Source organism: Nyctereutes procyonoides, unplaced genomic scaffold (genome assembly GCF_905146905.1).
Source record: "Nyctereutes procyonoides isolate TBG_1078 unplaced genomic scaffold, NYPRO_anot_genome, whole genome shotgun sequence".
Classification (NCBI taxonomy): Eukaryota; Metazoa; Chordata; class Mammalia; order Carnivora; family Canidae; genus Nyctereutes; species Nyctereutes procyonoides.
In genome coordinates, this window is record NW_026575033.1 from 7247424 (window position 1) to 7263188 (window position 15765).

The 15765-nt window shown below is 44.2% G+C and overlaps 1 protein-coding gene across 3 annotated transcripts in view; it reads left to right on the forward strand.

The window, feature by feature from the left end:
- Nucleotides 1-15765, forward strand: part of WASF3 (WASP family member 3) — a 140943-nt gene that overhangs the window by 82561 nt on the left and 42617 nt on the right. For all 3 annotated transcript variants that reach the window (XM_055317458.1, XM_055317457.1, XM_055317459.1), the window contains one exon: nucleotides 12339-12481. In XM_055317458.1, the coding sequence (XP_055173433.1) occupies nucleotides 12349-12481 (133 nt within the window). In that variant the 5' untranslated portion in view covers nucleotides 12339-12348. The remainder of the gene's footprint in view (nucleotides 1-12338; nucleotides 12482-15765) is intronic.

Sequence of the window (15765 nt, forward strand, 5' to 3'; positions counted from 1 at the left end):
AGTCATGAAGTCTCGTGAGTCCTTAATGCTTTTTTCTAGAGCCACCAGTAGCTGTAGAATAGTGCTTCTGAATTGGCTTTCTGACATTGAAGTGTAATCCAGATTTTGTAACTCTGTGGGAGAGAGGACTGTTTCTGATTCTTTCTTTTGAGGTGAGGTTTTCCTTCTAGTCATTTTGCTCAGTGCAGAGTGGCCAAAAACAAGTTGTATTGGAACACGGGGGAGTATCACTGGTCTAGCTGGTCTTCTGGGGGAGGGGCCTGCTGTGCTGATTCTCAGGTGTTAGCACTTGGGGGAGCTGCTCTGCCCCTGCCTGCTGCAGGGCTCAGCGGGGGTTGTTTACCCCGTGGGGCCCCAGGAGGAACAGCAGCAGTTGCTATGGCAGCTCTGGAAGCCTGGATTCAGCCTCTGCAGGAACTACGGGGCTCGGGGCTCTCGGTTCTCCGTCTGCAGGGCCTGGAGGCTCCGGGGCGGGGCCGCTGATCTGCTCAGCTCGGGGCAGGAGCGTCCTCGCTGTCCTGGGCCCTCCCGGCCTCTGCCTGTCCCGGGGGAGGCCGGATCCTGGGCTGTGTCCCGGCGCCCTGTGCTCCGGGGCCTGCGCTGTTGGATTCGCGCTCCCGCCCTGCAGCTCCCTCCCTGGAGCCGCTCCCGAGCCCCTCCGAACTGCTCCGGTGCGCGCCCCGCTGCAGCCCTTAGGGAGCTCGGAGCACTCCCCTGCGCTCGCAGGTGCCTGTTAGTGTCCCCGGGAGCCCGAGGGCATCCCTGCTCTCCTGGGTCCTGCTCTAACTCCCTGCGAGCCCCTTTCCGCCCGCCCGGGAAGGTTGGTGCAGCTCCTGCTCCTCCAGGTCGGGGCTCTCCTGTCCTGGGGACACTCGCCCCGGCCTCAGCCCGGCTCCTCGCGGGGCCCCTCCCCCTCGGAGGCCTTTTGTTCCTTTATTTCTTTTTCCCCGTCTTCCTACCTTGATAGAAGCGCGGACTCTTCTCACTGTAGCATTCCAGCTGGTCTCTCTTTAGATCTCAGGCCGAATTCGTAGATTTTCAGGATGATTTGAAGGTTATCTAGGTATTTTGGTGGGGACAGGTGATTTGGGGACCCTGCTCTTCTGCCATCTTGCCCCTCCCCTCGTATTTGTCATTTCTAATGGCTGAGTAATATTCCATTGTATACATACACCACATCTTCTTTATCCACTCATCTTTCGATGGACACCGAGGCTCCTTCCACAGTTTGGCTATTGTGGACATGGCTGCTAGAAACATCGGGGTGCAGGTGTCCCGGCGTTTCATTGCATCTGAATCTTTGGGGTAAATCCCTAACAGTGCAATTGCTGGGTCGTAGGGCAGGTCTATTTTTAACTCTTTGAGGAACCTCCACACAGTTTTCCAGAGTGGCTGCACCAGTTCACATTCCCACCAACAGTGTAAGAGTGTTCCCTTTTCTCCGCATCCTCTCCAACATTTGTGGTTTCCTGCCTTGTTAATTTCCCCCATTCTCACTGGTGTGAGGTGGTATCTCATTGTGGTCTTGATTTGTATTTCCCTGATGGCAAGTGATGCAGAGCATTTTCTCATGTGCATGTTGGCCATGTCTATGTCTTCCTCTGTGAGATTTCTCTTCATGTCTTTTGCCCATTTCATGATTGGATTGTTTGTTTCTTTGCTGTTGAGTTTAAGAAGTTCTTTATAGATTTTGGATACTATCCCTTTATCTGATATGTTATTTGCAAATATCTTCTCCCATTCTGTAGGTTGTCTTTGAGTTTTGTTGACTGTATCCTTTGCTGTGCAAAAGCTTCTTATCTTGATGAAGTCCCAATAGTTCATTTTTGCTTTTGTTTCTTTTGCTTTTGTGGATGTATCTTGCAAGAAGTTACTGTGGCCAATTTCAAAAAGGGTGTTGCCTGAGTTCTCCTCTAGGATTTTGATGGAATCTTGTCTCACATTTACATCTTTCATCCATTTTGAGTTTATCTTTGTGTATGGTGCAAGAGAGTGGTCTAGTTTCATTCTTCTGCATGTGGATGTCCAATTTTCCCAGCACCATCTATTGAAGAGACTGTCTTTCTTCCAGTGGATAGTCTTTCCCCTTTATCGAATATTAGTTGACCATAAAGTTCAGGGTCCACTTCTGGGTTCTCTATTCTGTTCCATTGAGCTATGTGTCTGTTTTTGTGCCAGTACCACACTGTCTTGATGACCACAGCTTTGTAGTACATCCTGAAATCTGGCATTGTGATGCCCCCAGATATGGTTTTCTTTTTTAAAATTCCCCTGGCTATTCGGGGTCTTTTCTGATTCCACACAAATCTTAAAATAATTTGTTCTAACTCTCTGAAGAAAGTCCATGGTATTTTGATAGGGATTGCATTATACGTGTAAATTGCCCTGGGTAACATTGACATTTTCACAATATTAATTCTGCCAATCCATGAGCATGGAATATTTTTCCATCTCTTTGTGTCTTCCTCAATTTCTTTCAGAAGTGTTCTATAGTTTTTAGGGTATAGATCCTTTACCTCTTTGGTTAGGTTTATTCCTAGGTATCTTATGCTTTGGGTGCAATAGTAAATGGGATTGACTCCTTAATTTCTCTTTCTTCAGTCTCATTGTTAGTGTATAGGAATGCCATTGATTTCTGGGCATTGATTTTGTATCCTTCCACGCTACCAAATTGCTGTATGAGTTCTAGCAATCTTGGGGTGGAGGCTTTTGGGTTTTCTATGTATAGTATCATGTCATTGGCGAAGAGGGAGAGTTTGACTTCTTCTTTGCCAATTTGAATGCCTTTAATGTCTTTTTGTTGTCTGATTGCTGAGGCTAGGACTTCCAATACTATGTTGAATAGCAGTGGTGAGAGTGGACATCCCTGTCGTGTTCCTGATCTTAGGGGAAAAGCTCCCAGTGCTTCCCCATTGAGAATGATATTTGTTGAAATTCTTTAGTCTTTAATCATTTGACTTTAATCATTAGAAGAGCACTGTTGGGGGAAATTAAATGCCAGTGTTCAGACATGCAGCTGCATAGTAAGTAAAGTTATAGGAAAAATTGAGGTGTAGATTAATTGCGCAGTAAATAAAATTGGGGAAAAATGTTAAGTATCTTATTTTAGGAATGAATGTTATATTTATATTAAAAATAAGGCCATAATACCATTGGTATGTTACTTCTTTTCTGTTCTCTCCTCTCCCCTCTCCCCTCTCCTCCCCTCTCCCCTCTCTCCCCTCTCCCCTTTCTCCCCCCCTCCCCTCTCTCCCCTCTCCCCTTTCTCCCCCCTCTCCCCTCCTCTCCCCTCTCCCCTCTCCTCCCCTCTCCCCTCTCCTCCCCTCTCCCCCCCTCTCTCTCCCCCCCTCTCCTCCCCTCTCCCCCCCTCTCTCCCCCCCTCTCCCCCCTCCCCCCTCTCCCCTCTCCCCCCTCTCCCCCCTCCCCTCTCCCCTCTCCCCCCCTCTCCCCCTCTCCCCCCCTCTCCCCCCTCCCCTCTCCCCTCTCCCCTCCTCTCCTCTTTCTGCGCACACACATTTTCATGTGAGCCTCTCAGCAACCTGTAAGGCAAGCAGGGAAGGTGTAATTAGCACACACAGGGACTTGGGGTTAATTTGTTAAGGGGATACAAATCGAAGTAGAGTGTATGTTTTTGCTCTATATTCAACATTGCCTTCTGCATTTTATCCACGTCATTCTTTGCTGGCTAACAGTCCCTTTCAGGTTTTCATGAAACCTTGTCAACAGTTGATGTGTGTCATTGCTTATTGTTCAGTTTGAGGACCACATCGAGGAGGGTTATAGGAACAACGAAGCGTGATGGCGTTACATGATGGAGGGAGAGGCAGACCTCAGGCTGGTTCTCAAGAGTCCTCACAAGTGATAAATACTTGTGAAGTGAAATGAACTACCGAGCTGCTGTGAACACACAAATGCTGGGGAAAGCCTAAGTGTGTGTACATGTATGTTTTTAATAACATTGCCGTGGTGAAAGAGCAAACTGGCAGCTTGTCCACGGGTGTTAGAAGCTGAGGGGGTCAAGAGGGGAAAGGACTCTGGAACAGGGGCTGGAGGCTAGGTCCTGATGCTGCCCAGGATATGGGAATGTGTCTTGGGCCAGCCTGAAGCAGTGAGCTGGAACAGAGTCCTCATAATGAACCCTGGGATGTTTAGAGGGTTGTCAGATCCCTTAAAAATTGAATAGAAAAACTCGCCAACCTTGAGAAATGGCTTGTCATCTGCCTGGGGCTTCAGAAGTAAGAAAAAATCCTGAACTCTCGGTGAGAAATCAGAACCCCAGTCCTGTGCCAGGTTCTCAATAGAAGCAAACGCAAAATTGCTCTTTACGAGTATTACTTTCCTGAACCGAGGTGCGGAGAACAAACCCCCACTGTGAGAAATAAGTTAACAGTAATGAGTTAGCCTCTATCTAGGAAATCAGCGGGTGCCACATATACACACACGCACATACATGAATTAGTGCACTAAGGTAGGTAATTAAGTTATCTAGATCCCCCCCCAGAAGCAGACAAGATGGGTGTCAGCTAGCTTCTATGCATGCTTCTGCCTGATCCTGTCTCCTACTCACAATCAGCTTCCTCTATGGGGGGCTCCTATTCACTTTCTGGTCCCTGGCCCAGTGAGCCCAGAGTACTGTCCAGAGCCAGAATGTGCAGTTCACTGGGACCATGACCATGCCCCTGTCAAGAATGAGCCCTTTTTGGGACTAGGACGCCTAGCCCTGCAGAGTGCGATGGTGCAGGGGTGGACAGAACCACTCAGTGGGCTCTTGGCAGTGATAGTAAGTGGGGCCATTCCTGCTTCTACCTCTTGGCTCCTAAGCCTGTATGTCCTTCTTGGGGATGTGGTGCCATAGGGAAGCCTGTGATTTGACAGACAGACTGCATCATGAACCACGGCATGCGTCCTTTCAGACTCTCTCTTGAGCTGGTGCTTCAGTGTGCTTTAAGAAGCCTGCTCCAGTGCTCAGCGGAGCCATCCACATCTTACATGGTAGCTCCCAATGTGGTGGCCCCAATCCCAAGCCTCCCTGCTGTGAAGTGGGGCCCCTGGTCAGATGCAGTGATGTATGTGATCCCATCTGGCCAGTCTGGGGGCACTGATGCTGCAGCCCTGTGGATCTTGTCTACGTGTATTCAGTGCCTCTCCCCTGTGGGATAATTTGCAGTGGGGGTTGACATAATACAAGTCTTCTCACTCTGCCCTGTCCCAAATTTCCACCCGCATGCTTTTATCCGGACTTCCTTGTCACTGATACTGCAGTTCTTTCTTCAGTCCCCTGACCACACAGAGAGGCAGCCTCAGTTATCTGTTTCCAGTTCAGGCTACTCTGTCTGCACAATGCAGGGTGAACTGGTGTATTGCTCACAGCTGCACATGTGGGGAAATGTTCCTCTCCAGTGTCTTCGAGGGCCATTCCCCAGGGCCACTGTAACAAAGCCATGGTTGCTTTTTCGTTTCCCTACCTTATGTCAGGCTGACCTATCACCCAAGCCCAGGTTTGCCCTCATGCTCCCATTATATGTACAAGTCCTCATGTTGCCAGAGATGCAGAGCATGGAGGGCACAGCAGCTGTGGCGGGTGACTTGGTGATATGGACTTCCTGCTCGTGGGAGTCACTTGGCCTTCCACTCTGGCTCCATTTAGGGTGTGCCATTTCCATCTCTTGGTGGACTAGTTGACCTATAAACTTGGCTCAAGGGGAGCCTTGGATACTTAGCCCCTCTCTGTTCCATGACCTTTGCTAGGGCCTGGTAGTACACACACCAAGAGCTTTTTTCAAAGGGTGTGTAACTCTTTGCTGGAATGGCATGGCCTTCAGAATCCTAGGGGCATGCATTTGATTTTTCCCTAGAGCTTGCCAGGGGCTCTGGATGTGCCTTTTCCCATTACGAACACTGTCTGTACTGTCCAGGGTCGCTGGATTATATGGCTTAAATATCTAGGTTGCTTGTGCCAAGCCTGGCCCTGCTAGTCTTTTCTTGCCCTGGGCCACACTCAAGCTGGCACCTGCTGTGTTACACAGTCTGTGGGCTAGAGCAGTATTCCAGCCATGTTGCCCCCAGAACCCAACCTAACACGTACTGTGCTTCTTTCTCTGTGGATTTCTCTTAGGAGCGGCTATCCCAGCATGTCCTTACCACCACGCCCCTAGAAGCTTCACCAGAGTCGGCAGACCCAGAACTTTCATAGAGTTTGTCTCCCACACTCCAGAAGCATGTGTCTTACAAGGGCCTCCGGGGCATAGCCACCCACCACTTGCTCTTCCTCTCCAGTCAGCATGATGTCAGTCTCCCTCCCCATGCCTGGCACTACTTACCCACTTGGCATCCAGGAAGTGATGTATACAACTGGTATAACTGGTGGGGAAAGGCCTCTGCAGTGGTGTGCTGCCCACTTCTGGAGGGTCCTGGTGGGTGGTGGGAAGGTGTTTGGACTCCACATCATCGTGGGCATCCATCAGAAGTCCATCCCTGTTCCAGTTATTAGGATCCCAGAAGCCACAGCCTGGACCTGCATAATAATAGAGTGCTTTGAGCATTCAAACATTATGAGTCCAGAGCTGTCACAGTTAGGTCCGAAGTTCCATTACCCACTGGGAAGGCTCTCATGTTCCCACACTTAGCTATTAATTGCTTCTTACTGGCTCTCAGCACCTCATTACCCTCATGCAGGCCACCAGTGCAAGCTGGCAGTAGCTAGCCAACTCTGCACTTTTTGTAGAGGTTTTTCCATCTGTATTTCCCAGGGGTCTGCATTATAACGCCCATCATGGCATTTCTCTCTGGACAGTTGCCAGGTCACTTACAACAACTGTAGCAAGTGAACCACAGTCTTATGGCAGGGCCCTCTCTGCCCGCCCTTCCAGACGGCCTCCTCATCATCTACAGAGGGGTCTGTGTGTGAGACACGGATCTCTGTCTTACCACTTGTTTTCCCAGACCATTATCAGAGCCACTTGTATTTGTCTAGGTCCTCAAGAGACAGCCCTCAAGAAGGGATCACACCTGTGAGGATTTGGTTAGGGGGAGTGTCCTGTGTGGCCAGAAATAGATGAAATGAGAAAAGGCTGGGAGAGCCATCAAACTGTGATGCAAGTCTGACCCCCAGTGAAGTTGGGGGGAGGGGGCTGGGTGGAAATGCCTCTGGTCTTTGGCTATGCCGCCTAAGGGAGGTTGGGCAAAGCCCTAGGGTGTCTTTGTCCGTCTCTTGTCTTTGGCAGTTAGTTTGTTACTTCATTCTAATCTCTTGCTGCTGACTAGCCTTGCTGATCTCCGTTTCCTGGGGTGGAGGAGTTAGCCATCTCTGCTGTTCAGGAGAGCAGCTGCTGAGCGCGGTAGAGGGGTCCCATTTCCGAATTCCCAGGGAGGGGTTTGGCCTGGTTTCAGCCGCATCTGGAATCTAGTTCAGGGTTATGTGAACCAGGTTGTCTTTCTCTAAATTGAAACATTTCCCAGAAAAGTTGGACAAACTACAGATTTAATAGTAATAACTTATGTAACCTCTAATCCTTAAACGTTTGATTAGTAATCTTTGATTTTTTTCTTAGCATGCAGAGTAACTGAAGGATGATCTGGATGGGTCATAGTTCTCCCAGTGAAGGAGTTGAGAGGCATATTTAAGTCACTTGTTGGTGACTAATTGGATTAGTTCATTACATGTCTGTTTTTGTCATTGCAAAGCATTTTCAAGAGTAATGACTGACCCAGTGTTTTCTCCTTTACCTCTACCCTGCTGTTCAATTTATTCAAAACTGTATTAGTGTCAGATAAACTAAAGGCCATCTGGGGGAAAATACATGTGTTAGAGTACTTTGCATTGGACTGGAAAGCCATAAAAATCATTGCTAGGTAATTAGAACTTTAAAAAGGAGCTTTAGAAAACAATTTTTCTAAAATTGGAAAGAGAGTAGCATGGCCTCTCTCTGTTGTCATTTGTGTTTAGACAAGTGTGGGAGTGCCAAATAGATGCATAACGGTCGTGAGAAATGAAGGCTCGGATTAATTAGAGCTGAAAAGCTGGAACAACTGCAGATGAGTTGCCCAAGGAGAAGGCCAAATAGAGATGTGTCTGTCTACGCATGTGGGTGTGCGACTGGCAGACGGTTTTTCAGTGCTCAGGCAGTGTTGGGGAACCATAAAAGTCCGTGTGGAAAGCCCAGAACTTGTAGTCTCAGTCCCTGAATTTAGAAAGTGTATAGTCCATCCTGGAAGAAAGCCCTAGGTACCAGGCACATAGACCCTGGCAGGTCGCTTGGAATGGTAAGTGGGGACATGGATGAACAGCTGCCAGGATGCCTTGTGAAAATCCTTAGACTTCCCTATTATTTTAAAATATGGTACATTAATAGAAAAGGTGAAATGTAATGAGGCCAATAGATCAGGCGATGGCTGCCAGTGTAAAGGTAAATGTTACAGATCCCAAGATGAGTGTATGCTGCATCATGAGGGGGCCACCTGGGGAAGCACCAGGTGTGGGGGGGTATCTGGAGGATGATGGAGCAAGAGAGGGAACTGGGGACAAGAGCCTTTATTGCAGTTTCTGCGGGAAGGGATGGGTGAGGCAGGATAAACAGGTTTGGGATTGGCTGAATAATTATAGCAGGCTTTGGGGTATAATGTTGTCCCTAGTTCCCTGGTCCCTGGCACTGGGGTGATAATGGCAGGTGGACAGTGGCGTGGGGTGTGAGAGTAGAGAGGAATTAGTGGGCTCCAGGTTGCTAGGTGAGCTTGTGGGTGAGTTCCCCAGCTCTAGGAATTGGCTAATTCTGGGAACTAGTTCAGGGACTTCCATCTGACTCCAGGGTGTCAAAGTGTAGAATACAGGTATGAAAGACATGCTTCATACACCTGTATAGAGCTTAAATAGAGCTAACCTTTTCTCTTGCGTCCTCATAGCATCTTAATGAAGCCTCTAGGTCAGCACTTTCAGTGGAGCTGTCAGGTACCCCCAGAGCCTCCTAGTACCATGTTAAGTCAACAGTTCACTATGTGACACAAGAGGGAGATGTCTTAAATATGAAAATGAAGCCCTTTGGCAAGGGTGAGTCGGGTATCAGAGCAGGGTGTGAGCACTTCTAACTGGGGATGTCAGGAAAGTCCTGTGTGCATTTTTGAGATTCCCTGTGTGGCAAACAATCTGTGCTAGCCTCCCACAAGGTTCCTTAATGATTGACAGGCATATCTGATATTGGGGACCTACCCAGTCCAGGGAAAGGAGGAGGAAGGTATGCTGCAGCAGGTTTGAGACATGTGGTGGGGCCTCTGTGTGATATGTGTATAATTAAATTTGTATGGATTTGAATAATTTTAAGTCCAAAAAAGTGTGGGCGGTGAGCTAGGGAAGTGCTGTACTGGCAAGTTTTCTGGGCATATCTGAGGCCTAAAAATATGGGAAAAGAGTGACATTTATCCTGAATAAATACAAAATTATGTGAAAGAGAGGAGTGTTATATGCATAGCATTCAGCTCCTAAATCTTATATTTACCCCAAATTCTTGTAAATCCTTCTTTTGAGGAATTATTTGAAAGCTAGTTCAGGCTTGGACCAGTTTTACAAGAAGCCAGCATTACAGGCAGACTGCCTGTGACTTCAGATTCTTGTAGAACATCCAGTTCATAAGCTTCTTTGCATCGTCTCCAGAAGTTTTTTTTGACCATATCCCTCCCCCCATTTCTCTGTGTGCTTCTTTATGGAAATCATGGTTTTTGTTGCTTAATTTTCTTGTAGATTTCATGGTGTGAGCCCCTGTTGATTTATCAGTATTTTCCCCCCACATTCTATGCTTTTTATTAAGTTTATCAATGATACTCTTTTTCTTTATGATGACTTCTGGTGTTATATTTCATGCTATTTTGATCAGTTATCATCCTTTTGTTCTAATGGATTCTTCCAGAAAGTAATGACAACTCACAGTAAATCTTATATTTTTGCTTTGAGACTTGGAGATCTAGAATTTTCATATTTTAGCACTCTTTCCTTGAGCGTGTACTTTTTCTTTCACATGTTTATGCAAATACTGTTGTCTGTTTTCTGTGGTCTGGTCTTATTATCAGCTTGTAAACTGTTCCTTCTTTATTTTAATAGGAATAATAATTAGCATTATAACAACATGTAAGATATTGTAAAGTTAATATGGTAAGTCACATTTTTTTGATGGTTACTATATGCCAGGCTGTTTGAAATGATTTATGTATGTAATAATTTATTAGATTCTCATTCTCTAAGGTAGGTACTCCTAGTATCCCCATTTTACAGGGGAAAAACAGAGGCACAGAGAGGTGAAGGGTATGCTATGGGCAATGCACCTAAGTCAATGGATGAAGTAGTATTAGAATCTGAAGCTACAGTCAGTATATTGAACTACCACCTTCATGGACATAAGACGAAAGTAGTCAAACATTAGTTAATTGAACAGAAATTTTCCCACTTTTGCCTTTGTTTGCTTCATTCTCCACATTACCCCAGGATCCTTATTCACCCTTTAGGTTTCATTCAGGTCAGCAGTCATGTCCCACATCCATGGGAGGCTGCCCATGACTCTGCAGACAGTGTAGCACCCTGCCCCCAATAAGTGGTTTTCTCATTTTAAGTTCATTAATCCATGTGTTTGGATCAATGTCTCACTTCCTCATAGAATTTAGCTCTACTTGGGGAGGAACCTTGTCTGCTTTCACTCCCCTTTGGGTCCTTGTCACCTCCCATACTGCCAGGTAGATGGTAGGTGCTGGGTAAGTATTTATTAGATGCATGAGCAAAGATTTTAAGGAATGGGGGAAGAAAGGCAAAGATTTATTACATGCTTACCACATTCCAGGTTCAGTGTACCATTCAGTTATTGTACCAGTTGGAAATAAGTTTTACTCCAAGTAACAGAAAGCCCAACTACAGTGGTTTAAGCAAATAGGATATTATTTGTCTCACATAACAATTCCAGATTGGCATTTCAGGGCTGGCATTTCAGGGTTGGTTAGGGCTGCTAACCAACATCCTAGGCTTTTCTGTTTCTGTTCTTACAAGTTGGGGAATATGATAATCTTGTCAAAATGACAGTATATCCCAGTCACTGGATTTTCTGCTGTTGTGTGAGCAGTAGATTAGTTATGCAAACAGTAGGTTTGAAATTCTGTATGCTTCCTTAAACAAAACAACAACGACAACAAAAAGTTGAGATTTTACATTAATTTATGATGTACTTTTTGAGGAGAGAAGTGAAGGGAATTGCCAGGACGTCAGGGAAGTCTCTCCTCTGAAGTGTTTAGCAAGCTTTCACTTCCATTCTTATTTACCTCTAAGGCATTAAAAGCTGATTAGAAATTGTGTGGAGTGAGATTATTGGCAGGTGTAACTATAGGGTGACCTTTTTGGCATTTTCCATAGGGAGAAACCCTCGCCCAGTGTCCAAATTTTGTAGATCTTTTCTTTTCCAACATTCCAGGAAGAATATCCCAGTCTCTTTGGGTGGGGAGTGAAAACCAGGCTGCCAGTGCTCTGGGAGCCAAGTGGAGAAGTGAGCTAGGAAATGAGGGTGTGGGGAGCATCTCTGTCTTACATTCAGTGTAGACTTTGATTTAATACTCTTGGCTTCAGTGCATTTCCTACCCTAACCTTTAGCCACACTTTGTGTCTCGAGTCCAAATTCTGGAATTCACCAAAATGTAGAACAGCTGGGTGCAGTGAGGTGGGGGCAGCCCAGGATGGGAGAAGGAATTTGAATGGATTTTTAAAAAGCCAGCCCTCCTGTTTTCATATTCCTCCTTGTAGATCCTTACAGTACATATGGTTCATTAGCTTATCCCCCCTGGGGTTCATCCTCCCTATCCTCCGCCCCCTTCCTCCCCACCCAACCCTTGTTACATGGAGCTTCTGTTGGGGAGGGTGGACAAGGTTCTGTGGTTCAGGTGGGCTCACTTACTGTCTCCCTCCATTTCAACCTGGGTATGGCCTTTTCTGTGTCTTAATCTGTTTAGGTTCTGTCCAGTTTTGGGCTGTTGTGCCCTTTCCTGCCCGTAGTTCTTCTGAGCTTTTGCCTTTTCTATCTCTTTTCATTTTAGTAGAGAGGAAAGGAAGGTAATAATGCATGTACAGTCGTTTATTCTTTACTGGAAATCTTGCTTATGTTATCTTTTTTTAAAAGTAGGTTGTACTGTCTATATATCTTTGAAATCGATAAAATTTATGTAAGAAGTTGAACATCTGTTGTGTATTTAACCGATTCACGTAGAAAGGGTAATGAAAATTCCTAGGAAGGAATCAATTTTCAAGGGAATTAAAACTCTAAATTTGTTAAAAATGAGCATATGAGCTTTTTTTAAAAAAATGTCTTTTTAATTTTCAGATCGTGAGCCATGCCTTTAGTGAAGAGGAACATCGAACCCCGGCACTTGTGCCGGGGAGCCCTGCCTGAAGGGATTACCAGTGAACTTGAATGTGTAACCAATAGCACTCTTGCTGCTATCATACGCCAGCTAAGCAGTCTAAGTAAGTCATCTCATTTCTAGAACACCTTTCTTCTGATTACCAATGGCATGTTATTAGCTTTACCATTAGCAAATTGATTTCAATTCAGTAGTTCATTTTGTCTGAAGAAGAGACCACAACTCTGAAGGAAAGAGCCCGTTCCTACTCGTCTAATTTTCCCAGTGTGAAATATGTCACTGGTGTCATGATACCAACTTCACATGCTGAAGATGTAAAGTTGGAATTGACCAATTTACAAATTATTTGATAAGACCAAATGTGTGGACTCAAAGTAGTGTCAATTTTAAAAGCTTATTAACTGAGGATAAGGTCATTGATTTTTTTTTTAAATGTAAATTATTTTGTTAAGCTTGGACAGGATTAATTTTTTAATGTGAAAAATCGAAAAATTGTTAATGTTTGTAATATGCCTGACACAGAGTAGATGCTCAAATATTTGTTGATTACATAATATTCCAAGTGAATCGAAAGATTAAAGCCAAAAAATATTGAGATTTGATGATTTTAACCTAAATTCAAGTACTAACTTCTAAATCGAGGTCAATAGATAAGCTGATTATTACATATATATAGTACTATGTATATATTACATAGGTTATATAAATCCAAGCAAATAGAAGTATAAGGAAGAAAGGACTATTATTTTAATTTTGAACATTAGTGTAAAATAGGAAATAGTTCATTTTTTTTTTTAGAGGGGGTGAGTAAGGAGGAGCAGAGGAAGAGGGAGAGAGAGAATTTTAGGCAGATTCCATGCTGGGTGTGGAGCCTAGCAGGGGTTTGATCTCACAATCCTGAGATCATGATCTGAACAGATAAGACCAAATGTGTGAATTTAAAGTAGCGTCAATTTTTAAAAATCGAGCTGGATGCTTTACTGACCGAGCCACCCAGGCACCCCGAAATAGTTCATTTCTTAAGATTCAGTTATGCATGAAAATACATTTGCCTTCAAAGCTTTTTGAAGCTGGAATATTTTCCCTTTAACTTTTTATATCATGATCTTGTTTTCTCACTTTGTCCCACTCCGTTTTGGTTTAGATGGTTTATACTGCATTTTGGGTGACAGGTTTTCACAGTTAAATTTTTCAGAAACTCTGTTAATGACTAGAAAAACCTCCATAATTTCACATCCCAGTAGCCTCAAGCACAGGGAAATGTTTGTTAAAAGTATTCAAGTGTTTTTCTTTAAATTTTTAAGAAGAAACACTGTGCAAGTATTTTTTCTTTAAAGGAATTGTACTGTGTTGTTATATTTTTAATATATAATCAATGGCTGAGGCAAAAGCAATTTAGAAATTACTTAAAATGTGTTTTAAAATAGATTCCTTTTGGAATCTAAACTAATTACAATTGATGTTGGGTAGAGGTTGTTGATAAAATGTAAATTGATATAATTATAGGAAAATAGCTTGTATATTATTGAAGGATAAAAATGTTTCTGTTTGAATTCATATATTTTTATAAGAATGCTTTGGTCTCTTATTTTTATGGCTGAAATGTCTATTTTTTTTCCTGAAATGTCTATTGATATAGAGTATCAGAGATGAAAACTAACGTAAATGGTTAAAGTTTTAATAGTCAAACTATTCCTCGTGCTGTAGTAATACTCGGCATAGTGTTGTGTTGGTCATGTTTATGGTGCCTGTGAGTTATGTTCTGGTCCATGTAGTCTGCTCCTCCAGAGATGTCCACATCTTAGTCCTTGGAACCTGTGGATATGACGTGATGGTGAAATGAAGGTTACAAATCAGCTAATCTTAAGAGAGTGAGGTTAGCCTGGGTTATGCAGTGTAACCCCAGGGTTCCTTTAAATGTGGGAAGAAGATATGGAAGAACCCATGTCAGAATGATGTAAAATGAGAAAGAATCAACTGTTGCTGGCTTTGAAGATGGAAGAAGAGACCACAAACCAACGAATGCAGGCCATTTCTGGAAAATGGAAAAAGACAAGAGAAATAGATCTCCTCTGGAACCTCCAGGAGGAGCACAGCTCTGCCAAAATCTTCATTTAGCTCAGTGAAATACATTTCAGACTTCTGCCCTCTGAAACTATGAGATAATTAATGTGTGTTGTTTTAAGCCACTAAATTTATGGTCATTTGACCCAACAGCAAAAGCAATACTAGATGAATGCACCACCCACACTTGGTCTCATTGCGTCCACCTAATCCACTCTCACCTCATGAGTGGACCAGGGATGGGCACTGGCCTCAGAGACAGTCAACCTCAGCTAGGCTGCCCCAGTGGGTCTCGACTCTGTCTCCATTAGAATCACTTGAGAAACTTTAAAACAAGATGCTAGGCATCCCTCCAGAGATAATGATTGTGTGCCCTAAGAGATGGGATCTGGAGAAACGGATACCATGTACCTGGTTTGAAAAGACGAGCTGGGTCAGTCCTGTGGGTGCAGGCAGTTTGAACTAAGAAACACGTTGAGCTTGCTAGTTTATTATGGGATCTGCTGCCAAAACATCACCCAGGACTGAAGAAGTGATAGCCCCTGCAAGCTGAAGCTAGAATTGCAGGCAGAGGAAGCCAGAGAGACCCCAGGGTACAGCAGGGTGGAGGGAGCCCGGGTCCCTAGACCTGTTCAGGAGGGCTTTCCCTCCCATTCAAGGAGCAGTGCTCAGATATCCTCAGAGCAAACCTCCTTTCTTGCCCATCTTTATGCGATCCATGCTTGCAGCCCAAAGAGACTTACAGAAGGGGATAGTGATATGTATGCCAAGGATATAATTGTAGGAAGTTAATGTACTTAGTTACTTATTGGTGGTAAAATAGCACATTTCTTGTTACCAGGGATTTACTTAGGAGTGATTATTCACTTGGTACCCTTCTAGGTACAATGCACAGCAAATCAATTTGGTGTCTACTTCGAATTTTAAAAAGCACGTATAACTGACATCAGTGTGGTCATAGAACAGGAAACATCCTACCACATGCCACAACACTCACACATGTAATAAATGACTGCTCCATTTTGGGTGAATCTTTAGGTTTTGTGGGGCTTTCCACTGAGTTGAAATATATTACAGGAGATATTTTTAATCTAATCTTTTTATGAGCTAAAATTGTTAGGAAGAATAAGAATTTTAAAAATGTTTTAACATTATTTTCTAGTTTTGTAATCATTCATCAGATGTTTTTAAAGTGAAGGTTTAGAAATGCATGTATCGTATTAAGTCTTCTAAAAAAAGTCTTTTTTACTGAGTATTAATTTCCAAGATAAAGTCAAAACAATCTTTTTAAATTATTCCTTTGAGTATCTAACCATTATGCAG